This window comes from Somniosus microcephalus, unplaced genomic scaffold (assembly GCF_052327205.1).
Source record: "Somniosus microcephalus isolate GS21.2 unplaced genomic scaffold, FLI_Smic_1.0 unresolved_chr1, whole genome shotgun sequence".
Classification (NCBI taxonomy): Eukaryota; Metazoa; Chordata; class Chondrichthyes; order Squaliformes; family Somniosidae; genus Somniosus; species Somniosus microcephalus.
In genome coordinates, this window is record NW_028225179.1 from 165,821,500 (window position 1) to 165,846,682 (window position 25,183).

The 25,183-nt window shown below is 49.8% G+C and overlaps 2 protein-coding genes across 3 annotated transcripts in view; one reads left to right on the forward strand and one right to left on the reverse strand.

Moving 5' to 3' along the window:
• LOC147096484 (butyrophilin subfamily 1 member A1-like) overlaps positions 1 to 6,918 on the forward strand; it is a 49,443-nt gene extending 42,525 nt beyond the window's left edge. For both annotated transcript variants that reach the window (XM_085975279.1, XM_085975278.1), the window contains one exon: positions 788 to 6,918. In XM_085975279.1, coding sequence (XP_085831405.1) covers positions 788 to 1,314 — 527 coding nt within the window. In that variant the 3' untranslated portion in view covers positions 1,315 to 6,918. The remainder of the gene's footprint in view (positions 1 to 787) is intronic.
• LOC147096485 (erythroid membrane-associated protein-like) overlaps positions 1 to 25,183 on the reverse strand; it is a 158,746-nt gene that overhangs the window by 22,957 nt on the left and 110,606 nt on the right. The window lies entirely within an intron of this gene.

The following is a 25,183-nucleotide window of genomic DNA, read 5'->3' on the forward strand; positions in this document are numbered from 1 at the left end:
CCGAGGCTGATGTGTCTTCCGAATGAGCTGGGCCTCTGTCGTTGTTCCGAAAAGACTGTCTGTCCGAATGAACTGTTCCTTCAGTTCACTCGCTGTCCGAAATGACTCTCTGCCTGAACAACTGTCTGTGTGTAAAAGCAGGCCTCAATTATACCGTTTGAGGCTTTGCTTATCTGCCCGCTTGTCAATTTTGGCGGGCTCGTTAACTTTAATAGTTTAAAATTGTTTATCGAGTTTCGACTTGGTCCCATCTATTTTAATTGATTTTTAACTAGTTTCGGGATTGCTTTGAAATCGGTTTAAGTGTGTGAAGTGGTTTTGGATGTCTGAGTGGTTAAATTGTTGTTCGATTGTTTTCGACTGCTGGGGCCAGGGTCCCTTTTGTTGATCAGTGGCATGTACTGTATTATTCATATTCTTGATGGCTCTGTAATTTTGGCGGGAACTGTCCTTCCATAGGCCTATTGTCATTATGTATGAATGCCTGAGACAGTCCAGAACATTCCCAGACAATCTGGCCTATGCCAATACTCAACCTGTTTGTTTTACAGAGGCCCATCCCAACTCCTTTGTCGCAGCCTCCCACATGTCCTTTTTAAAATGACCAAAATCCTGGGGTTTTAGCTTTAAGGCCCTTTCTGGCCCAATATTCTTTAAAACAGTAATCTTCTTGGTTTGGGGGAATCTGTAGAATTTTGTGAACCTTACACATGGTTTATAATGTTGGTGCTTTGTGTCGGACTTACACATTAAACCGATAGAGATCCTAATGATGCCCTTGTTGTAGTTTCAGTCCGCTTGGATCCTGACACAGCAAATGGAAACATCGATGTATCTGTGGATCAGACAAGTGTGAAAGATGGTGGCGGGTGGAAGAACGTCACTGATAGCAAGAAGAGGTTTGACCGCTATCCGTTTGTCTTTGCCACCGAGGGCTTCGATTCAGGGAAACACTACTGGCAAGTGGATGTGGGGACCAGCTTGAATTGGGACCTGGGTGTGGCCAAAGAGTCGGTGGAACGGAAGGGAACGATCGAACTCACTGATGAGAATGGATACTGGTCCATTGGGCGTTGCTGGCAACAGTACAAGGTGAAAAACGCAGCAAAGACGGAGATAGTCCTCACTGAGCAACCCACAAAGGTTGGAATTTTTCTCAACTATGATGACGGGATCGTCTCATTTCACAATGCGGATACGAAAGGCCTGCTCCACACTTTTAATGTCAAATTTACAGAGAACATTTATCCTTTCTTCTGTCCGTGGCGGTCTCATGATCCATTGCAAATTACTCCCGTTATATTGGAGGAGTGACAGCCATTTGTTTTCATCCATTTATAAAGTGAACAATTTGGAAATACTTGCTAAGTACTGTTAACCATGTGAGCGTTAGAATGGAAAATCGAGTGTCTGTGCTTTCACTGAACTATCATTACTTCCCAAATAATTATAAGAGTGGTCATTTTTATAAGAACATAAGAAATAGGAGCAGGAGTCGGCCAATCGGCCCCTTGAGCCAGCTCCGCCATTCAATAAGATCATGGCTGATCTGATCCTAACCGCCAATCTACTATCCGAGAACCATCTCCTGAATCTAACAGAATTAGACACACGAAAATAGGAGCAGGATCAGGCTACACGGCCCCTGGGCCCGCTCCGCTACCCACAGGGCCATGACCGATCCGAACCTAGACTCATGTCCAAATTCCTGCCCGCTCCCCGTAACCCTTAATTCCCTTTACTTCTAGGAAACTGTCTATTTCTGTTTTAAATTTATGTAATGATGTAGCTTCTACAGCTTTTTGGGGCAGCATATTCCATGGACCTACCACCCTCTGAGTGAAGTAGTTCCTCCTCATCTCAGTTTTGAAAGAGCAGCCCCTTATTCTAAGACTATGCCCCCTAGTTCTAGTTTCACCCATCATCGGGAACATCCTCCCCGCATCCACCCGATCCAACCCCTTCACAATCTTAAATGTTTCAATAAGATCGCCTCTCATTCTTCTGAACTCCAATGAGTAGAGTCCCAATCTACTCAACCTCTCCTCATATGTCCATCCCCTCATCCCCGGGATTAACCGAGTGAACCTTCTTTGTACTGACTCGAGAGCAAGTATGTCTTTTCTTAAGTATGGACACCAAAACTGTACGCAGTATTCCAGGTGCGGTCTCACCAATACCTTGTACAACTGAAGCAATACCTCCCTATTTTTATATTCTATCCCCCCAGCAATGAAAGCCAACATTCCATTGGCCTTCTTAATCACTTGCTGCACCTGCATACTAACCTTTTGAGTTTCGTGCACCAGGACCCCAGATCCCTTTGTATTTCAGTACTTTCCAGTTTCTTGCCATTAAGATAATAACTTGCTCTACGATTTTTCCTGCCAAAGTGGATAACCTCACACTTTCCAGTATTGTATTCTATCTGCCAAATCTCTGCCCACTTGCAGGTTTTTTATGTCCTCCTCACTCACTACTTTCCCTCCCATCTTCGTATCATCTGCAAACTTTGATATGTTACACTTGGTCCCCTCCTCCAAATCGTTAATATAGATTGTAAAGAGTTGGGGACCCAGCACTGACCCCTGCGGAACACCACTAGTTACTGATTGCCAGTCTGAGAATGAACCATTTATCCCAACTCTCTGCCTTCTGTTAGATAGCCAATCCTCTATCCATGCCAGAATATTACCCCCAATCCCGTGATTTTTTATCTTAAGCAATAATCTTTTGTGTGGCACCTTGTCAAATGCCTTTTGGAAGTCTAAATACACTACGTCCACTGGTTCCCCTTTATCCACCCTATATGTTATTTCCTCAAAGAACTCCAGCAAATTTGTCAAACATGACTTCCCCTTCACAAAACCATGCTGACTTTGTCCTATTAAATTATGATTATCCAAATGTCCTGTTACTGTCTCCTTAATAATGGACTCCAAAATTTTACCTGCCACAGATGTTAGGCTAACCGGTCTATAGTTTCCAGCCTTCTGTCTACTGCCCTTTTTAAATAAGGGTGTTACATTAGCAGTTTTCCAGTCTGCCGGGACCTTTGCCGAGTCCAGGGAGTTTTGGAAAATTATTACCAATGCATCCACAATCCCTACCGCCACTTCCCTCAAGACCCTAGGATGTAAGCCATCAGGTCCAGGTGATTTATCCGCCTTGAGTCCCATTATTTTACCGAGTACCACTTCCTTAGTGATTTTGATCGTGTTTAGCTCCTCCCCTGCTTTAGCCCCCTGTTTGTCCAGTGTTGGGATATTCTTAGTGTCTTCTACTGTAAAGACTGATGTAAAATATTCATTCAGTGTTTTTGCCATCTCCATATTTCCCACCATTAATTCCCCGGTCTCATCCTCTAAGGGACCAACATTTACTTTAGCCACCCTTTTTCTTTTTATATAACTATAAAAACTCTTACTATCTGTTTTTATATTTTTTGCTAATTTACTTTCATAATTTATCTTCCCTTTCTTAATCAATCTTTTTGTTATTTTTTGCTGTCTTTTAAAGTTTTCCCAATCCTCTATCCTCCCACTAGATTTGGCTACCTTATATGCCCTTGTTTTTAGTCGAATACTATCCTTAATTTCTTTACTTAGCCACGGATGGCTGTCTTTTCTTTTACACCCTTTTCTTCTCAGTGGAATATATATTTTTTGGAAGTTGTAAAATAACTCCTTAAATGTACACCACTGATCAGGTATCGTCTTACCCTTTAATCTATTTTCCCAATCCACTCTACTCAATTCCGCTCTCATGCCTTCATAGTTTCCTTTATTCAAGCTTAGCACGCTTGTTTGAGATCCAACCTTCTCGCCCTCTAATTGAATATGGAATTCAACCATGTTATGGTCACTCATTCCAAGGGGATCCTTTTCTAGGACATTTTTAATTAATCCTGTCTCGTTACACAGGACCAGATCTAAGGTTGCTTGCCCCCTGGTCAGTTCAGTTACATACTGCTCAAGAAACCCATCCCTAATACACTCAATGAACTCATCAAGGCAGCCCTGCCCAATTTGATTTGTCCAATTAATATGATAGTCAAAATCCCCCATAATTATAGATGTTCCCTTATTACAAGCCTCAACTATTTCCTGATTGATACTCTGTCCAACAGAGTTGCCACTGTTCGGAGACCTATAGACTACGCCCACTAGTGCTTTTTTCCCCTTATTCCTTATCTCCACCCAAACTGTTTCATTATCCTGATCTTTTGACCCAATATCATTTCTCTGTATTAGTGATTCCTTCCTTTATTAACATAGCCACTCCACCTCCCCTTCCTTCCTGCCTGTCCTTCCTGATCGTTAAATAACCTGGTATGTTTAATTCCCAGGCATTGTCACCCTGCAGCCATGTTTCTGTAATGGCCACAAGATCATACCCATATGTAGTAGTTTGTGCCATTAACTCATCTATTTTGTTACGAATGCTACGTGCATTCAGATAGAGAACTTTCAAATATGTTTTGTGACACTTAGTTCCTGCTTTTGCCCTTTTTATTACTTTACCTTTTACTCCATACCTTCTGCCCCTTCCTGACATGCTCTGGTTTTTAATTTCCCCACTGCTACCTAAGTCTATGACCTTCTCTGTTGTCATTTTTATTATTTGCTCTCTAGGACCCTCCCCCCCCACTAGTTAGTTTAAAGCCCTCTCTACAGCCCTAGTTATATGATCTGCCAGGACTCTAGCCCCAGCACTGGCCAAGTGAAGCCCGTCCCAATGGAACAGCTCCTTCCTGCCCCAGTACTGCTGCCAGTGTCCCAGGAAGCAAAACCCATTTCTCCCACACCAGTCTTTGAGCCACGCATTTAACTCTCTAATTTTATTTGTCCTAGCCAAGTTCGCTCGTGGCTCAGGTAATAATCCAGAGATTATTACCCTTGAGGTTCTGCTTTTTAATTTGGCCCCTAGCTGCTCAAACTCAGTGATCTGTTCATTTGAAAATGTACTTGAAACTATAATATTTCTATGGATCGTTTCCTTGTCCTTCTCACCTTTCCAATGATCTTTGAGCTGATTCTCCAGACATTGGCCTAGAAATTCAGTTGTTTGCGCCAGCCGCTAGCGCCTTAGGAGGAGGAGATGTGGGGCGCTAGTCGGCTAGCGGCCGGGCGCAGCGCGATCTGCGCCTCTCCCCAACTTCAGTAAAGATTTTGAAGCGGCGCAAAGCCTTTGCGCGCGCTCAGCTGCGCGCGCAGATCCTGACGTCATTTCATCGTGCAACGCCCTTTGTGCACCCCAAACCGGAAATTCAGTGGCGCCGCCCTTCTTTGCGCCTGGCGGCCCCAGCGACTGGTAGAGGGGAACGGTTCCCAGTCGCTGCGGGGCGCGGGGGTCGCTATTTAAAGGGGACTCCTCCTGCAGTATAAGTGGCAGCCATTTTGTGCCAATCCCTCTGTGTGAGAGACGGATATTTGGAGAGAGACAAAGGCAGAGAGCTTTCTGCTTTGACTCAGCGCTCACACAGGTACTTGTGGCTTCAGACCAGAGCTTTGCAGTTGGATTTCACTTTCAGTGCCATAGCTTTGAGTCGCCACATATAATGGGGGCTGCAATGGGTGGAAACGTTGGCTTTCTGCATTGCATTCAAAGGGATCAGAAACGCCGTGAGAGAGTGCCAGTCATGGCCAGACGGAGATTGGCCAACAGGCGTCGGCACAGGAGGCCTTACCCACCCAGGGTATACCGCCAGCAGTTCTCATATCTGACCATGTCTGAGGAGTAGTGTGTTTGGAGGATGCGATTCAGAAGGGAGGTGGTCACTGAGATCTGCCACCTGCTTCGCAGAGATCTGCAGCCACAGCTGAGGAGCAGGACGTCTCTGTCAGTGGCAGTGAAGGTGACGGTGGCTCTCAACTTCGTTGCCACTGGCTCCTTCCAATCCGCTACTGGGGACATTGCCAACATCTTCCAGTTCGCGGAACATTGCTGCATCCGCCAGGTGAACAATGCCCTTTTCAGAAGGAGACGTCAGTACATCTCCTTCCCCATGACCCTGGACAAGCAGCAAGAGCGTGCAATCGGATTTGGAAGAATAGCGGGCTTCCCCATGGTTGAGGGCGTAGAACTGATGAACCAGCAATGGTCAGGCCTTGCTTCAGGGCTGCAGTGCGCAGGGCATGGCAGCCAAATAAGTCGACCCTTCCCCTTTAAGAGCTGACCGGCGCCAGCGTGTCTGCCTTCATTGAGCAACTCGCCACACCTGCGCTGCGCCCGTCCTCGGTGTTAGCGCCCCGGATCGCCGGCTTAGCGCCTAATGATAGTCGTGCATCGCCTGCTTTAGCGCAGCAGCAACCTCTTGGGGCGATGCCACTGAATATCGACGAAGGTGGCGCGAAGTTGCGCCGGGCGCAAACTTTAGCGGCCGCCCGGCTGTAGCGCCCCAAACGTGGCTATACTGAATTTCTAGGCCATTGTATTTACCATCAGACCTGGTCTGTTATCACAGGAGTGAATCAGCCCAAACTCGGCTCAAGAACTATCCTTAAAAAAGAAGCAAGGTGATTTTTAGTAAACAGACCAAAACCACCTTATGATAAGCAACCAATGCTGAATTTCCTACAAATTATTTTAAATTCCTGTATTTCACCCATCAATCTGCTTTATTTTTCTTGTATGATATCTGACATATGCTTGGTTTTTTGAACTGTTTAAATAACATGTTTTGCTACTTACTGAAATTTGTAATAAAGACTTTTTTTTTGCAAGCAATTATTAACGATCACAAAATTGGAATAGTGACCAACTACACTGATAGCATTTTAATAATTGTGATGAGACTGGCACAGTTTAGCAGTGACTTTTGCGAAGCATTTGAAGTTGTAACAGTGAGACTTACGTGTGACATCATTGAGGGTGTACAGTATTTACAAAGTCTTTTATAAAGTTTTCTTTCAAATTTGTTTGTGATCATTTGTCATAAGACAAGAAAAAATATGATCTGACATTTGTACAGGACCTTTCATGAGCTCAGGCCACCCCAAAGGGCATCACAGCCAATGAAGTACTTTTCAAGTGTAGTCACTGTTGCAATGTGCTGATAAATAACCAGATATTGTGATTTTTAGTGATGTTGGTTCAGGGATAAATGTTGGCTGGGACGGTGGGACAATTCGCCTTTCCCTCTTCAAATAGTGCCATAGGATCTTCCACCTGCGAGGGCAGAATGGGCCGCTGTAAATAAACATCTCATCTGAAAGACGGCACCTCTGACAGTGCAGCACCCCCTCAGTACTGGACCATGGGGTAGATTTTCACATTGTAGCCCGGGTGTAAACCTGGCATTGTGAATCAGCCGCCCGCTGTTCTTTAATAGAAATGAAAATGGGGCAGGTTCTATAATGGGCCTTCGATCTGCAATGCCAGTGAAGTGGGGAAAGAGTTAAAAAGGCAGTTTCACTGGTGGAAGAATGACGGGCTAAAATGAAAGGCCACATCCATAAAGATGCGGTCAAGATAGCTGACCTTTGAAGACTAAAAAGCAATTAAGTGGAGACAGGGTGTCTAGAATTTCAACTGCCCGTAAGAACTTTATTATCTAGGTCACATTCTAAGGTATTTTTTAATCAGCGTTCGAGTGAATAATTGAGGAGGCAGCTTACACATGTTTACCTTGTGATATAACCAATCCGTGAAGGTTCATACGGGCCAAGATCCAATCGGGTTGCAGGAATGAATTGTGCATGAGTCTGTCATGTGTATTTAATGTATATAAAAATGTAGTATTTGCTGTAACAATTTGGAGAAGTCTAAGACACAGCAGATTATTACACCGGTGGGGAAACAAAGCCAACTTGACTATTGATCTGAAAACCGTGTGTCGAGTGTTGGTTTAAAATACTCCACAACACCAGTTTTATGCCTGGGCAGCTCGTTGAAATTCTATCCCCATGGGTTAGTATTTTGAACATCTCACTGCTGCTTGGAGGCATTTCATTCACCAACACACAGACACAGGCACTACGTACAAAAGCAGGTCTCTGCACACTCAGGACAACACACTGGGTTTTGTATTAAATGAAACTTTATTTCTGAATTGTATCCCAATAGTTAGGACATGCAAATAAAAATAAAATCCACATCACACTAAATACAACAGGATAATAATGCTGCAACGGTAATCAATTTATATACAGGCTTGTGGACAGTCAACCATTCGAGACAATGCTGAGCTGATCACTGAATGTTCACAGCAGATATATGGTGAAAACTCAACAAGGACTAAGTTGAGGAGAAGAGTCTGTTCTGGCCCACTATTGGCAGCAGTTATTGGGACCAGGAGAGCAAATCATGAAAACAAAAACAGGAACGGTATAAGTATCAGGGCTGTACAGGATCAGTTCAACAAGACAGAATGAGTGGTCTGGCGAGCTCTGGCAGAAAGACAACTATTGTTTCACTTTTGAGGAGCTAGATGATAGATTTTTACTGTTAATCTGTGTGTAATACACATACAGGAAACTTGTTAAAAGCTAGGCCACACACACCACTAATTAGCACCCCTACTATTGCCTGCCCTGGGAGAGCTGGAGCTGACCAGGTGAAGTCTCTAATTTCATTAATTACATCATTAAGACCTGTTGCAGGACTGAGCCTGGGCTTCTCCAGCTTTTCCAGGTGAAGACATCTTCTCCCCCTGCCAGAAGACCATCACCAAAGACTTTTAAACTACATCAGAGAGTGCCCCCCTGCCAACACCCACCCACCCACCATCCTGAGTGGCAACACTGCCCTTGCGGTCTCCCTCCTTCCTACCCCGCTCTCTCTCTATCTCTCTCTGCCTGTCTTTCTAAGGCACCTCAGTCCCATCACCTTTTATTAATTGCCTATTGAGCAGAGGGGAGAGGGCCCCTCCCCCAATTTCATTCAGTAAGGGGAGAGGTGTGTCCTCATTTTAATCAGCTCCCTCTGCTCAATAGAGGACAAAAAAATATATATATTACCTGAGGCCATTAACACCTTCAGGCCTGTGACTTGGGGTGAGTGTAGCCCTTAAAAAAAGCACCCCAGAATGGCGACTACATCATCGCCGGTGGCGGGGCAAGCCAAGACTTATGCGGGAGCGGCAGCCACAGCCACAGCTGCTCCCACTGCTTCTGCTGCCCCGTCACCATTTAAACTGATAACGAAAAAGCTTGGGGTGACGAGCTACACTCACCCCACTATGACCATTGAGGCCTGCGTCAAAGCCATGGCTGGGGTTGTCGGCCTCTCAGCCATCGTCGCGGCCTCGAAAATGTACGGGAAGGCTGTGTTCTTCCTGGGGTCGGAGCGGGCGGTGTCCCTGGCCGTCACCAAGGGGCTCACCGTGGGCGGGACCTTCCTGCCGGTGGATCCTCTCGAGGCCACCGCGCAGAGGATTGTCATCTCTAACGTCCCGCCCTATGTTCCCGGTGAGCTCCTCCTTCCCCATTTGCGTCAGCTTGGGGAGGTGAGGTCGGGGATCACGCCTATCCCGCTCGGCTTCTGGGAGGCCAGCCTTCGCCACGTCTTCTCCTTCCGGCGCCAGCTGTTTATCCAGCTGGCGCGGGAGGAGGACACTGACGGAGCGTTCGTCGTCCTCCACGAGGGGACCGCCTATCGCGTCTTTTGGACGTCGGACGGTGTGCGGTTCCACGCCTGCAAGGAGGTGGGGTCTATCAGGAGGAACTGCCCTGCCTCCAAGGCCGCCGGATCATCTCGTGCGGCCGAGGCGGGCACCGCCGCTGCTCCTCCCCCCGGGTCTGCCCGCGCGTCAAGTACGTCTGATGCGCGGTTGACGTCGGGGGCCGATGCCACCAAGGCCTCCGGCGGGGGGGAGGGAGCGTGTCCGGTCGGAAAAAAGGCGCGGGGAAAGAAAAAACACCTTAGGACGGGTCCCCCCGTGGATGGCGAGCCCTTGCCCCTTGAGCCCCTTACACCCGCGCTCCTCGCGGAGTTGACCGGGGCAGATGCGAGCGGGAGGGGCCTCGTGCCCGAGCCTGTGGCCGCAACCGCCGCAGCGGTATTGCCATTACCTGCGGCTGGGCTCGGGCCCGACAAACCTGCTCCGCCGGAGGGAGTTGAGGAGGAGGCCTTTGCATACATGGAGGTCTCCCTCACTCCCTCCGCGCTAAAAAGAAGGCGCGACACCCTGGATGAGGAGGAGGACCGGGAGGAGGAGGGTCCCTCCGAACAGGGGGAGTCGTCGCCCGCCGCGGGTGCTGCGCCCCCCCCCACTGCTGTCACCATCACCGGCGATCGGCAGGGGTCGCCTGTCCCTCGGGAGGCTGAGGCAGATGTGTCTGTGCAGCACGTGCCTCCCGGGGATGAGGACGAGACCCTGCCCGTGGGGGGGGTCGTGGATCAACCCGCAGCTGAAATAGACTATTTATCGGTGCCGTTACCCCTCGACGGGTCGGGCGGCCTGGGGTCTGGGTCGGGCGAGTTCGAAGAAAGTGAGCTCGCCCAAAGCGGCCCGGTCATTTCCCAGGGGCTGCTCGACCTGCTCGAGGATTTAGCCAAAGACGCCCCATCTGCCTGGTTAGAGGCCGGTGGCGCGGAAGAGGAAGGCCCTCTGGCTGTGTCTCGGGCGCCGGACGTCCTGGGGGAGTTCGGATTTGTGTTCTCCCCGATTTCTCCGTTCGATCTGGCGTCTGGGGCGGAGGGGGGCTCCGAACCGCCGCCGCCGTCTTCTGGCCCGGCGCCCCCGGAGGAGCCCAGGGAGAATTCCTCCGTCACCGATCCTGGGGGTGGGATCCGGGCGGAGGCGGGGCCGGCTGTTGCGGCCGAGCCGTCCACTGCGCGGTGGGCGGGTCGGCCGCTGGTGACGACCCCCTGGAGGAGGATGGGGACTCGGTGATGGGCACGGAGGACGAGTCGGACTCCGGCGCCGACGAGGCGGTGGACGACCTCGTGCCCCTTGCCAAGTCTCCCCTCATTCCCGCAAGGGAACTCCGGGATTTTATGGCCACGTGCCTGGGTCGGTGCGGGAAGGTCCGGCTGGCCCTCGACAGGTGGTCGGAGCTGGCGCTGCTCATTGATTCTGTCCGCGCCGCCGTTAAGACCATGGACGCGGACGAGGGTGTGAACCCACTTGAGCTGCGTTGGCTCAGAACATTTCTCACTGGGCTGCTGAGGAGGTGGCGGCTGACTAGCGGCTGCGCTTCCTCCCCCCGTTGGTTGTAGGTTGAGGTTGCACTATGCTTCTGACATGAAGATAACCATAGCCAGCCTCAACATCAACGGCAGCGGGGAGGCGCGCCGCAGATTCAATAACTTCTCGGTCCTTCGGGACGGGAAGTGTGCGGTGTGCTTCCTGCAAGAAACCCACACCGTTCCGGGAGACGCAGCCACGTGGTGCCTGGAGTGGCAAGGAGGGGTCAGCATGAGTCACCTCTCCAATAATTCCAGCGGGGTGGCTATCTTGCTGGCCCCGCATTTTCAGCCGGAGATCTTGGGGGTCAAGGAGCACGTGCCGGGCCGCTTGCTCCAGGTCACTGTTTGCCTGGGGGGCGTGCCGCTCCATCTAGTGAATGTGTATGCCCCTCAGGCCGGTGCGCAGCAAGTGCGCTTCTTTGAAGAAGTGTCCGCTCTTCTGGGCTCCATCGACGTGGGCGAGTGCGTCATCCTCGGGGGGGATTTTAACTGTACCCTCGAGGCGAGGGACCGTACGGGTCCCCCGCGATGCCCGCCGCCGATGGAGAAGTTGAGGGGCCTGGTCGGGTCCTTCGACTTGGTGGACGTCTGGCGAAATCTTCATCCCGACTCCAGCGCCTTCATTTACGTGAGGTCTGGAGGAGGAGGGTCCAGAATCGACCGCCTCTACATTTCCCGGGCGTACGTATCCTGCGTTCCGGCGGCTTCCATGCGGCCGGTGCCGTGCACGGACCACCACCTGGTGTGGGCGGAGCTCGTCCCACTGCGCGCTCGGGGAGGGTCCGCGTACTGGCACTTTAACAACCTGCTGCTGGAGGACGCGCGGTTCCGGGATTCGTTTCGTCGGTTCTGGGCCGACTGGAGAAGGAAGCAGGGGGGCTTCCCCTCCTTGAGGCTGTGGTGGGACGTGGGCAAGGCTCACGTGCGTCTCTTCTGTCAGGAGTATGCGAAGGGGTCGACCAAGAGGCGGGAGGCCCGGGTCGGGCAGTTGGAGAAGGAGGTACTCGACCTGGAGTCCCGTCTCGGTCAAGTCGTCGGGGACTCGGCCCTGCGGAAGGTGTACGAAGAGAAGGGCGCGCTGAAGGACCTGCAGCTCGTCGGGTCCCGAGGCGCGTACGTGAGGTCGCGGATCCAGCTCCTGCGGGACCTGGACCACAGCTCCCCCTTCTTCTACTCGCTGGAAAAAAGACGAGGGGTCCGTAAGCAGCTCTTGGGGCTGCTGGCCGACGACGGATCTCTGGTCTCGGATCCGGAGGGAATCAGCGCGGAGACCCGCGCCTACTACGGGGCTCTGTTCTCTCCGGATCCGTCCAGCGAGGATGCGCGCAGAGTTTTGTGGGAGGACCTGCCGAAGGTCAGTCCGGAGGGTGCCGAAAAATTGGACGCTCCGCTAAGCCTGGCGGAGCTGACCGGCGCCCTCCGCCAGCTCTCTAGGGGAAAGTCCCCGGGGCTGGACGGGCTGACCGTGGAGTTCCACAGGGCGTTCTGGGACGTCTTGGGGGGCGACTACGCGCGGGTCCTGGGGGAAAGTTTGGCGACCGGGGAGATGCCCCTCTCTTGGCGCAGGGCGGTCATTGTCCTGCTGCCTAAGAGGGGCGATCTCCGCCTCCTCAAGAACTGGCGCCCGGTCTCCCTCCTTAGCACGGACTATAAAATCTTTGCCAGGGCTATGTCTGCTCGCCTTGGCACCGTGCTGGCCCACATGATCCACCCCGACCAGTCCTACACGGTCCCGGGCCGGACCATCCACGACAACATCCATCTGGTCCGGGACCTGGTCCACCACTCCCAGAGGGCTGGTCTGTCGGTCGCCTTCCTCTCCCTGGATCAGGAGAAGGCGTTCGACAGGGTGGATCACGAGTATCTTTTCGGGACTCTGCGCGCATTCGGGTTTGGGACGCATTTCGTCGCCCGGATCCGACTTCTGTACGCCGCCGCAGAGTGTCTGATTAAAGTTAACGGGTCCTTGACGGCGCCCCTTCGCTTCGGGAGGGGGGTGCGTCAGGGATGCCCCATGTCCGGTCAGTTATACGCCATTTGCGTGGAGCCATTCCTGCGCCTCTTGCGGAAGAGGTTGACGGGACTGGCTCTGCAAGGGCCGGGCGTGGAGGTGGTCCTCTCGGCTTACGTCGATGACGTGCTCCTCACGGTCACGGATCCCGTTGACTTGCGGAGGATGCGGGAATGCCAGCAGATTTACTCGGACGCATCCTCCGCCAAGATCAACTGGGAGAAATGTTCCGGACTCCTGGTGGGTCAGTGGCGGGTGGACTCCCTGCCGGAGGAGTTCAGGCCTTTCGCCTGGAGCACCACGCACCTCCTCTATTTGGGAGTCTACCTTAGCCCTGCCGAGGACGCCTGGCCGGCGAACTGGCAAGAGCTGGAGGCCAAAGTCACCGCTCGCCTAAGACGCTGGACAGGACTGCTCCGAGTGTTGTCCTACAGGGGTCGAGCGCTGGTCATAAACCAGCTGGTGGCTGCCATGTTGTGGTACCGGTTGGTCACTTTGATCCCTCCCCCTGCGTTTGTCGCCAAGATACAGAAGAAGCTCATCGACTTCTTCTGGGACAAAAGGAAGCACTGGGTCTCTGCTGCGGTTCTGTGTCTCCCGCTTAGGGAGGGCGGTCAGGCGCTGGTGTGCCTTCGCACCCAGGCGGCGACTTTCCGTCTTCAGACGCTGCAGAGATACCTGTACGTAGAGAATCCTCCGAGATGGTGTGCGCTGGCGACGTTTTTCTTCCGTCAGCTGCACGGCCTCAATTACGACACGCAGCTCCTGTTTGTGAAAGTGGGTGGCAGGCATGCCGGTCTGCGGGAGCTGCCTGTCTTCTACCAGGAACTACTATGGGTTTGGAACTATGTCGCTTCCAGGCGGAGCTCTCCCCCGTCAGGAGCGGCGGCTCTCCTTCGGGAGCCGCTGCTCAGGAATCCGCACCTCCGTGAATGTGGGTTCGGGCGGCTGGCGGAGGGTGGGGCTGTGGCTGGCGGTGTGACCAGAGTCGGGGACCTGCTCGATGTCGGAGGAGCGGGCTGGATGGCGCCGGAGGAGCTGGCGTGGCGCCTGTCCTGGGCCAACGTCCGGCTCGCGGCCGAAGCCATCGAGTCGGTGAAAGTGGCACTGGGCCCCCGATTCCACTAGGTGTATCGAGGCGGCTCAAGCACGTGGGGCGATCCCGTCCGAGCTTACCCCCGTCCGGACGGAATTCCTTATTGGCGCCCGGCCCCGAAACTCCCCTTGGGAGCCGGCGCCTCACAACTTGAGCCGTCTCGAGGAAATACCCTCCGTGCCTTTTCATTCCGCGCAGAGGGGTTTCCTGTACGGGCTGCTCCTGCACACTCTCCACTTTGCCATCTTCGTTTGCCGTGCAGACACGCCTTGGCGTGGCGTCTTGCCGACTGGCGGTGGCGGAGGTCCCCAATGGAGGGCTCTCTACGCTGGAGTCTTCCCTTGTTCCATCGGGGACTTGGCCTGGAGGGTGTTGCACGGAGCGGTCCCGTGCAATAAGGTTTTAAGTAGGTTCACGGACTCCCAGGCCGCCTGTGTTTTTTGCGGCCTGGAGGAGTCCGTTTTCCACGTTTATATGGAGTGTGAGAGGTTGCAGCCCCTCTTTCACTACTTAAAGGGGCTGCTCCTCGATTTTTGGTTGCACTTCAGTCCCACGCTCTTGATCTACGGTCACCCGGTGTGGAGGGGAGCGGATAGGCTGGAGGACCTCCTTGTGGGCCTGCTGCTGGGCCTGGCTAAAAGAGCAATCAATTGGTCCAGGCAGCGGGCGATCGAGGGGGTCGTCCAGCCGGATTGCCTGCCTCTCTTCCGCGGCCATGTTTGCGCCCGGGTGGCCCTGGAGATGGAGCACGCGGTGTCCGCTGGTACGCTTGAGTATTTCCGCGACCGTTGGGCGCCGCGGGGGCTGGAGTGCATCGTCAATTTGGAACACCAAATTTTAATTTGATTTATTAAGGTTTAGTTGAACTTTTGTTTATTTACAGTTGATCTGGTTTAAGTTTTAAATTTTGGTTCAAATAAAAAGAGGACCTCCAACCAGGTGGTTCAAATTTTGGTTCAAATAAAAAGAGGACCTCCAACCAGTAAAGACCTGTTGAACTACAATCTTGTAGTCTGTGTTTGTAATTACAACTAGAACACACAGACTTAACAGTGGCGACGAGTCCGATCCTTACCCTGCGGCAGTTTATATCCACGGCGGCTTCGTCCACAGAACGGACGTCGAAGAGAGGCTTCCACCCTCATCACCCTGCTGGAAGACACGTCGCGCGGCAGACATCGAGAAACCAGAGTGCAGAAGACATCCTGAACTCGAAGCCTCCATCAGCGGCTGTCAGCTATCTTCTTTATACCTCGGTGGTGGGTAAGCCGGGCAGCGACGCGACCAGAAAGTCGGCCGCGTTGGCTGTACAGACGGGGAGGGAAGACGGAGGAATAAGGGCGGTGAGATCGATCGCGACCGGAGATAAGGGCCGGGCCGCATTCGGGCTGAAAGGCGCAGCGCGGGGACATCGATCGCGGCTGGTGATAAGGGCCGGGCCGCATTCGGGCTAAAAAGGCGCAGCGTCTGGGGCAACTGAAGGCGCGAGAGCCGCGGTGAAGCGGAGACAGCGTCGGGGGACGGGTGAAGACCGCCAAGCGCAGGAAAACCGCCATTTTTTGGGCGGAGGACGAAGACGAGCGGGAAGCCGCCATCTTGGATAAAAATAAAAATAAATTAAATTGCAACGATGCCTAAACATGGGAACATTAATACCTTTGATAGCGACATCGAAGATTGGGCCATGTATGTAGAACGCATACAAAATTATTGTAAAGCAAATAAAATCCCAGATGAAGAGAAAGCACTAACATTATTAAACTTAATGGGTGTGAAGACATACGGGCAATTGAAACACCTTTTATCACCAGATGAACCGGCGGATAAGACGTTCGAGGAGATTGTTACTGTCCTGAAAAATCATCTAAACCCCACGCCGCTGATGCTAGCGGAACGATTTAAATTTTACAGCAGAAGGCAGCTGAAGGATGAAAGCAATGCTGAATATTTAATGGAATTGCGTAAGCTAGCAAAGTACTGTCAGTTTGAAACGAGACTGACAGAGGCGCTACGAGATAAATTTGTGTGTGGTTTATTAAAAGAAGATACACAAAAGCGACTGCTCGAGGAGAATGAGCTGACGCTTGAGAAAGCGGTCACTATGGCAGCAGCACACGAAGCCGCAGCGAGAGGCACGGCAGTAATGCAGCTACGGTCACCGGAACTCAGTACAAATAAATTGGGTTTGAGTACTGTAAAATGTTATCGTTGTGGAAAGACAATGCACGATCAGAACCAGTGTTGGTTTAAAAACCAAGAATGCAGAACGTGTGGCAGGCTTGGCCACATAGCTAAAGTATGCCGGTCAGGAAAGAAGACCAGCAACAAAATGTCACCGCAAGGAAAATACATAAAGGTACACAAGGTGACAAAGAACAGTTCGGCCGAACAGAAGTCAGATTCAGACGCTAGCAGTAATGAACTGGGTAGCTTAAGAGTACACAACGTTGGTAAGGATGCAGATCTCCAGACAATTTGGGTCACCCTTCAGATAGCAGGAGTCCAAGTAAAGATGGAATTGGACACTGGATCGGCATTGACGGTCATGAATAAGAAAGATTACAAAAGGTTATTCCAACATATTCCCCTACGGGATACGGAGATTATATTGAAAACATACACGGGGCAAAGAGTGTACCCCGTCGGAAAGATAGAGGTAAAAGTGGTCCACAAGGGCGAAGAAAGCCAAGTAATGGACTTATATGTGCTACCTGAAGGAGGTCCACCACTACTGGGACAGGAGTGGATTAGGAAAATGAATATGGACTGGCACTCCTTGAAGGCACTAACGGTAGATTCCGGGGAAACAGATGTCAAACCTAAACGATTGTCCAAAATATTGGATGATGCTAAAGAGGTGTTCCAGCAGGGACTGGGAACACACAGAGGAATTACGGCAAACATCAAGATTGATGAACATGCACACCCAAAATTTTTTAAAGCCAGACCGGTACCCTATGCAATACGACCTACTGTAGAAGCGGAACTGGAAGCGCTAGAACGTTCAGGTGTACTGTCTAAGGTAGATTGGAGTGAGTGGGCTACGCCCATTGTTCCCGTTATGAAACGTCCTTCGAGCAACAAGCCAGGAGAACCAGGGAAGGTTCGCATCTGTGGAGATTTCGAAATCACCGTTAATCCGGTGCTTCACACGGTGCAGTATCCGCTTCCGCGGATTGAGGATATTTTTGCTTCATTGTCTGGCGGGAAACACTTCACCAAGATAGACCTGGCGCAGGCGTACTTGCAGATGGAGGTTGAAGAAGAGTCACGCCAATACCTCACGATCCACACGCATCGAGGTTTGTACCGGTACAATAGGCTGGTTTTTGGAGTGGCATCGGCTCCAGCAATTTGGCAGAGGGCCATGGAGCAGGTATTACAGGGAATTCCAGGCACACAATGTTACCTGGATGATATTCTGATTACAGGTGATGGTGATGAAGAACACCTCGCAAACTTGGAACTGGTGCTCAACAGACTGAAAGAGTATGGACTTCGAGTTAATCGGCAGAAATGTGAGTTCTTCCAGAAGCGGATCTCGTACTGTGGTCATGTCATTGACCGGGAGGGGCTTCATAAGTCTCCTGACAAGATAGAGGCAGTTGTAAAGGCTCCCGCTCCGGATAATGTCTCTCAGTTGAGGTCGTTTCTAGGATTGATTAACTATTACCATAAATTTCTACCAAATCTATCCACGGTACTGCACCCGCTAAACGCTCTTTTACAGAAGGGGGTACCATGGGAATGGAGCGAAAATTGTAAGAAGGCATTTCGCAAAAGCAAAGAATTGATCACCTCAGAGGAAGTGTTGGCTCACTTCAACCCGACACTGCCTATTCGGTTGGCTTGTGATGCTTCTCCATATGGTATTGGGGCAGTACTCTCACACAAGTTGCCAAATGGCACGGAAAGGTCAGTCGCATTTGCATCCAGATCATTGACCTCCGCTGAGCGCAACTATGCGCAGATCGATAGGGAGGCTCTCAGCCTTGTATGGGGAGTGAAGAAGTTTAATCATTACCTGCAGGGCCAAAAATTCACACTTCTGACAGACCATCAGCCGTTGGTATCCATTTTTAACCCTAAGAAGGGTGTTTCAGTGATGACAGCACAGCGTCTCCAGAGATGGTCCCTTTTCCTAGGGGCACATCAATATCAAATAGAATTCAAAGGTACGAAGCAGCATGGCAATGCTGATGGGCTGTTGCGCCTGCCACTACCTGCAGAAGAAGAAACGACGAAAGTTGACCCTGTTGAGTTATTTCATTCGACCATCATCGAGTGTTTACCAGTCACCAATGCAAGTATTGAAAGAGAAACCAGGAACGGCCCGACACTGTCCAGAGTCTACGAGGTGACAGTGAAAGGATGGCCAACACGTGGTGATCCTCTGTTACCGGCATTCTCGGCAAGGCGAGACCAGCTGTCCGTCTGCCATGGTACTTTGATGTACGGGACGAGTGATTATTCCTCCCAAGTTAAGGGAAAGAGTTCTAAAAGAACTGCATGAAGGTCATCTGGGGGGAGTTAAGATGAAAAGTCTTGCTAGGGCTTATGTATGGTGGCCGGGCATTGACCAACAGATAGAGGAGTTGACGAAAAGCTGCGCTGGGTGCCAAAAAGTGCAAAATGCACCTCCGATCACAGCACTACACCCATGGGAATGGCCTTCAGCCCCATGGCAACGCCTACATATTGACTTTGCTGGTCCATTCATGGACTCCATGTTCCTAATTGCGGTGGACGCACATTCCAAATGGCCAGAAGTGATCAAGATGAATACCACTACTTCAGAAAAGACAATTGCGGTGTTAAGAACAATATTCGCAAGGAACGGATTGCCAGAACAGATCTGTTCGGACAACGGACCACAGTTCGTGTCGGAAGAATTCCAAAAATTCTTAAAGAAGAATGGGGTGAAACATTATACCTCTGCCCCATATCATCCGGCGACAAACGGGTTGGCCGAGAGATTTGTCCATACATTCAAAAAGGCAATAAAGGCCATGAGCGATGATCAGATTCCGCTACAGCACAAGGTGGACAATTTCCTAATGGCATATCGAAACGCCGCTCATGCAGTGACTAACCAAAGTCCTGCCATGATGTTTTATAACAGGAGGTTGTGGTCCAGGTTGGACTTGTTAAAACCAAATGTGCGGAGGGAAGTGGAAAACAAACAGTTCCGGCATATTTAATAACAAGACCACTCGAAGTTTCGACGTAGGACAACCAGTGTTGTCAAGGGGCTATGGAAACGAAAAATGGCAGTCCGGAACAATTCGGGCCAGACAAGGACCTCTGATGTACACAGTAGATATTGGTAACAATGTGATAAGGCGTCATGCGGATCAACTGGTAGAATCGAGAGCAAGGGTCGAACCCATGGTTGCGACAGAGACAACTGTGGAAGAAGTTAATGAACCTGAAGCATCTACCTCGGCAGGGAATGTACCTGATGATGATAACACCCAATGCATGGGAGACCAACTAGAGGAGTCGCCTCAGCAACAGGAATCAGAGACCACTGAAAGGCATTATCCAAACCGAATCAGAAGGCCTCCTGAGAGACTGAACCTTTGAACTGTTTATACCTGAAGTTATATATGTTATGATGTTAGGTTAAATGGGGATATGACTGTTAAGCTAAAAAGGGAGGATTGTGGTGTATGTAACCTGTTCCACCTTAAGAGAACTTAAGCCTGTTCCACCTTAAGAGATGTATTACTTTCTCTGGCTGCTGTATACGTAATACCGGTGGTGACCACCGGTATATAAGCACTGTGTAGTAATATTGTATTTAGTATAGTCCTGACCTCCAACCAGTAAAGACCTGTTGAACTTTAATCTTGTAGTCTGTGTTAGTAATTACAACTAGAACACACAGACTTAACAGTAGTGGTAGGGGATAGTTTCGTTAGGGGGATAGATAGGGTTCTTTGCAGCCGAGAGCGAGAGTCCCGAAGGCTGTGTTGCCTGCCCGGTGCCAGGGTTAAGGACATCTCCTCTGGGCTGGAGAGAAACTTGGAGGGGGAGGATCCAGTTGTCGTGGTCCATGTTGGTACCAACGACATAGATAGGACAAGGAAAGAGGTTCTGCTGAGGGAGTATGAGCAGCTAGGGGCCAAATTAAAAAGCAGAACCACAAGGGTAATAATCTCTGGTTTACTACCTGAGCCACGAGCAAATTTGGCTAGGGTAAATAAAATCAGAGAGTTAAATGCGTGGCTCAAAGACTGGTGTGGGAGAAATGGGTTTTGCTTCTTGGGACACTGGCACCAGTACTGGGAAAGGAGAGAGCTGTTCCATTGGGATGGACTTCACTTGGCCAGTGCTGGGACTAGAGTCCTGGCGAATCGAATAACTAGGGCTGTAGAGAGGGCTTTAAACTAATTAGTGGGGGGGGAGGTTTCAAGAGAGCGAAAAATAAAAATGTCAGCGGAGAAGGCAATAGAGCAAGGTAGCAGTGGGGGAATTAAAAACCAGAGCGTGTCAGGAAGGGACAGAATATATAAAGGTAAAGTAGTAAAGGGGGTAAAAGCAGGAATAAATTGTTACAAAACATATTTAAAAGTTCTTTATCTGAATGCACGCAGCATTTGTAACAAAATAGAAGAGTTGATGGTACAAATAACTACACATGGGTATGATCTGGTGGCCATTACAGAAACATGGCTGTGAGGTGATCATGACTGGGAACTAAACATCCAGGGGTATTTGACAATTAGGCAGGACAGACAGGAAGGAAAGGGAGGTGGGGTGGCTATGTTAATAAAGGATGGAATCACTGCAATAGTGAGAAATGATATTGGGTCAAAGGATCAGGATAGTGAAACAGTTTGGGTGGAGATAAGGAATAATAAGGGGAAAAAGTCACTAGTGGGCATAGTCTATAGGCCTCCTAACAGTTGCAACTCTATTGGTCGGAGTATAAATCAGGAAATAGTTGGGGCTTGTAATAAGGGAACAGCTATAATCATGGGAGATTTTAACTTTCATATTGACTGGACAAATCAAATTGGGCAGGGCAGCCTTGAGGAAGAGTTCATAGAGTGCATTAGGGACGGGTTCCTTGAGCAGTATGTTACTGAACCAACCAGGGGCAGGCAATCTTAGATCTGGTCCTGTGTAATGAGACAGGATTAATAAAAAATGTCCTAGTAAAGGATCCCCTTGGAATGAGTGACCATAACATGGTTGAATTCCAAATTCAGTTGGAGGGTGAGAGAGTTGGATCTCAAACCAGCATACTAAGCTTAAATAAAGGAGACTATGAAGGTATGGGAGCAGAGTTGACTAAAGTGGATTGGGAAAATAGATTAAGGTGTAAGACGGTGTACATTCAAGGAGATATTTCACAACTTTCAAAAAAATATATTCCACTGAGGAAAAAGCGGCGTAAAAGAAAAGACAGCCATCCGTGGCTAAGTAAAGTAATAAAGGATAGTATCCAACTGAAAACAAGGGCATATAAAGTAGACAAATCTAGTGGGAGGATAGAAGATTGGGAAGCATTTAAAAGCCAGCAAAGAATAACTAAAAGGTTAATTAAGAAAGGGAAGATAGATTATGAAAGTAAACTAGCAAAAAATATAAAAACAGATAGCAAGAGTTTCTACAGTTATATAAAAAGAAAAAGGGTGGCTAAAGTGAATGTTGGTCCCTTAGAGGACGAGACCGGGAAATTAGTAGTGGGGAACATGGAGATGGCAAAAACGCTGAACAAATATTTTGTATCAGTCTTTACAGTAGAGGACACTAACAATATCCCAACACTGGACAAACAGGGGGCTATGGGGCGGAGGAGCTAAACACGATCAAAATCACTAAGGAGATGGTACTCGGTAAGATAATGGGACTTAAGGCGGATAAATCCCCTGGACCTGATGGCTTGCATCCTAGGGTTTTGAGAGAAGTAGCGGTAGGGATTGCAGCTGCATTGGTGGTAATTTTCCAAAACTCCCTGGATTCAGGAAAGATCCCAGCAGATTGGAAAACTGCTAATGTAGCGCCCTTATTTAAAAAGGGAGGTAGACAAAAGGCTGGAAACTATAGACCAGTTAGCCTAACATCTGTGGTTGGTAAAATGTTGGAGTCCATTATTAAGGAAGCAGTAACTGGACATTTGGATAAGCATATAATTTAATCGGACAGAGTCAGCGTGGTTTTATGAAGGGGAAGTCATGTTTGACAAATTTGCTCGAATTCTTTGAGGACGTAACAAATAGGGTGGATAAAGGGGAACCAGTGGAGGTGGTGTATTTGGACTTCCAAAAGGCAGTTGACAAGGTGCCACACAAAAGCTTACTGCACAAGATAAAAAATCACAGGATTGGGGTAATATACTGGCATGGGTGGAAGATTGGCTATCTATAGAAAACAGAGAGTTGGGATAAATGGTTCATTCTCGGGTTGGCAATCAGTAACTAGTGATGTTCCGCAGGGGTCAGTGCTGGGACCCCAACTCTTTACAATCTATATTAACGATTTGGAGGAAGGGACCAAGTGCAACATATCCAAGTTTGCCGACGATACAAAGATGGGAGGGAAAGCAGTGAGTGAGGAGGACATAAACCTGCAAAAGGACATAGACAGGCTAAGTGAGTGGGCAGAAATTTGGCAGATGGAATATAATGTTGGAAAGTGTGAGGTTATGCACTTTGGCAGAAAAAATCAAAGAGCAAGTTATTATCTAAATGGAGAGAAACTGCAAAGTGCTACAGTACAAAGGGATCTGGGGGTCCTGGTGCATGAAACACAGAAGGTTAGTAGGCAGGTACAGCAGGTGATCAGGAAGGTCAATGGAATCTTGGCTTTTATTGCAAGGGGGATGGAGTATAAAAGCAGGGAAGTCTTGCTTCAGTTATACAGGGTACTGGTGAGGCCACACCTGGAATACTGTGTACAGTTTTGGTTTCCATATTTAAGAGAAGATATACTTGCTCTCGAGGCAGTTCAGAGAAGGTTCACTCGGTTGATTCCGGAGATGAGGGGGTTGACTTATGAGGAAAGGTTGAGTAGGTTGGGCCTCTACTCATTGGAATTCAGAAGAATGAGAGGCGATCTTATTGAAACATATAAGATTGTGAGGGGGCTTGATCGGGTGGATGCGGGGAGGATGTTTCCACTGATGGGTGAGACTAGAACTAGGGGACATAATCTTAGAATAAGGGGCTGCCCTTTCAAAACTGAGATGAGGAGAAACTTCACTCAGAGGGTAGTAAACCTATGGAAATTGCTACCTCAGAGAGCTGTGGAAGCTGCGACATTAAATAAATTTAAACCAGAGATAGACAGTTTCCTAGCTGATAAGGGAATTAGGGGTTACGGGGAGCGGGCAGGGAAGTGGATGTGAGTCTAGGTTTGGATCAGCCATGATCCTACTGAATGGCAGAGCAGGCCCGAGGGGTCGTATGGCCTACTCCTGCTCCTACTTATGTTCTTATAGGGAGGGTTGTAGGGTTTGAGGAGGTTACAGAGATAGGGAGGGTTATAGGGCTGGAGGAGGTTACAGAGATGGAAGGTTGTAGGGCTGGAGGAGGTTACAGAGATAGGGAGAGTTATCGCACTGGAGGAGGTTACAATGATGGGGAGGGTTGTAGGCTGGAGGTGGTTACAGAGATGGAGGAGCGAGGGCTGGAGAAGGTTACAGAGATGAGGGTTGTAGGGTTGCAGGCGGTTACAGAGATTAGGTGGATTGTAGGGCTGGATGAGGTTACAGAGACAGGGAGGGTTTTAGGGATGGCAGAGGTTACTGAGACGGAGGGTTGTAGGGCTTGAGGTTACAGAGATAGGGAGGGTTGTGGGGTTGAAGGAGGATATGGAAGGTTGTAGGGCTGGAGGAGGTTACAGAGATAGGGAGGGATGTAGAGGCTGGAGGAGGTTACAGAGACAGGGTGGGTTGTAGAGCTGGTGGAGGTTACAGATAGGGAGGCTTCTAGGGCTGGAGGAGGTTAGAGAAAGGGAGGGTTGTAGTGCTGGAGGAGGTTACAGAGATAGGATGGGTTGTAGGGCTGGAGGAAGTTACAGAGACAGGGATAAGCGAGGTCTGGAGAAGTTTAGAGATAAGGAGGGTGTTAGGGCTGGAGGTGGTTACAGAGGTAGGCTGTGTTTTAGGGCTGCAAGAGGTTACTGAGACAGGGAGGAGCAAGAATTGGAGAAGGTTACAGAGAAATGGAGGGTTGTAGGGCTGGTGGAGGATACAGAGACGGAGGGTTGTTGGACTGGAGGAGGTTATGGTGTGGAGATGCCGGAGTTGGACTGGGGTGGACAAATGTAAGAAGTCACACAACACCAGGTTATAGTCCAACAGTTTTATTTGAAATCACAAGCTTTCGGAGCGCTGCTCCTTCGTCCGGTGAAGTGGAGAGATGCATATAGACACAGCTTATATAGTCAGAGAATAATGCCAGATGATTACAGGTAATCTTTCTAACTGCCATTTATCACACCTCGGCAGAGAGATAATCACAGCAATCAAAGGTGTAAATGGTGTCCAAACAGGTCAGTCAGGAAAACATTACATCAAAGAACAATGAGGTGGGGTCACAAGGGGTCAAATGTTGCAGATGCTGGGGTCTGTATGAAAAACAAAAAACAGACAAAAAAAACTTTTTTTGGCTGGAAATCACAGCCGGTCCGGCTGCATCTGTGTAGAGAGAACAAGCCAACGACGACTCGAGTCTGGATGACCCTACGTCAGGTGGGGTTACATGTAGCGTGACGTGAACCCTAGATCGCGGTTGAGGCCGTCCTCATGAGTGCGGAACTTGGCTATCAGTTTCTGCTCGACGATTTTGCGTTGTCGTGTGTCTCGAAGGCTGCCTTGGAGAATGCTTACCTGAAGATCGGAGGCTGAATGTCCTTGACTGCTGAAGTGTTCCCCGACTGGGAGGGAACACTCCTGCCTAGCGATTGTTGCGCGGTGTCCATTCATCCGT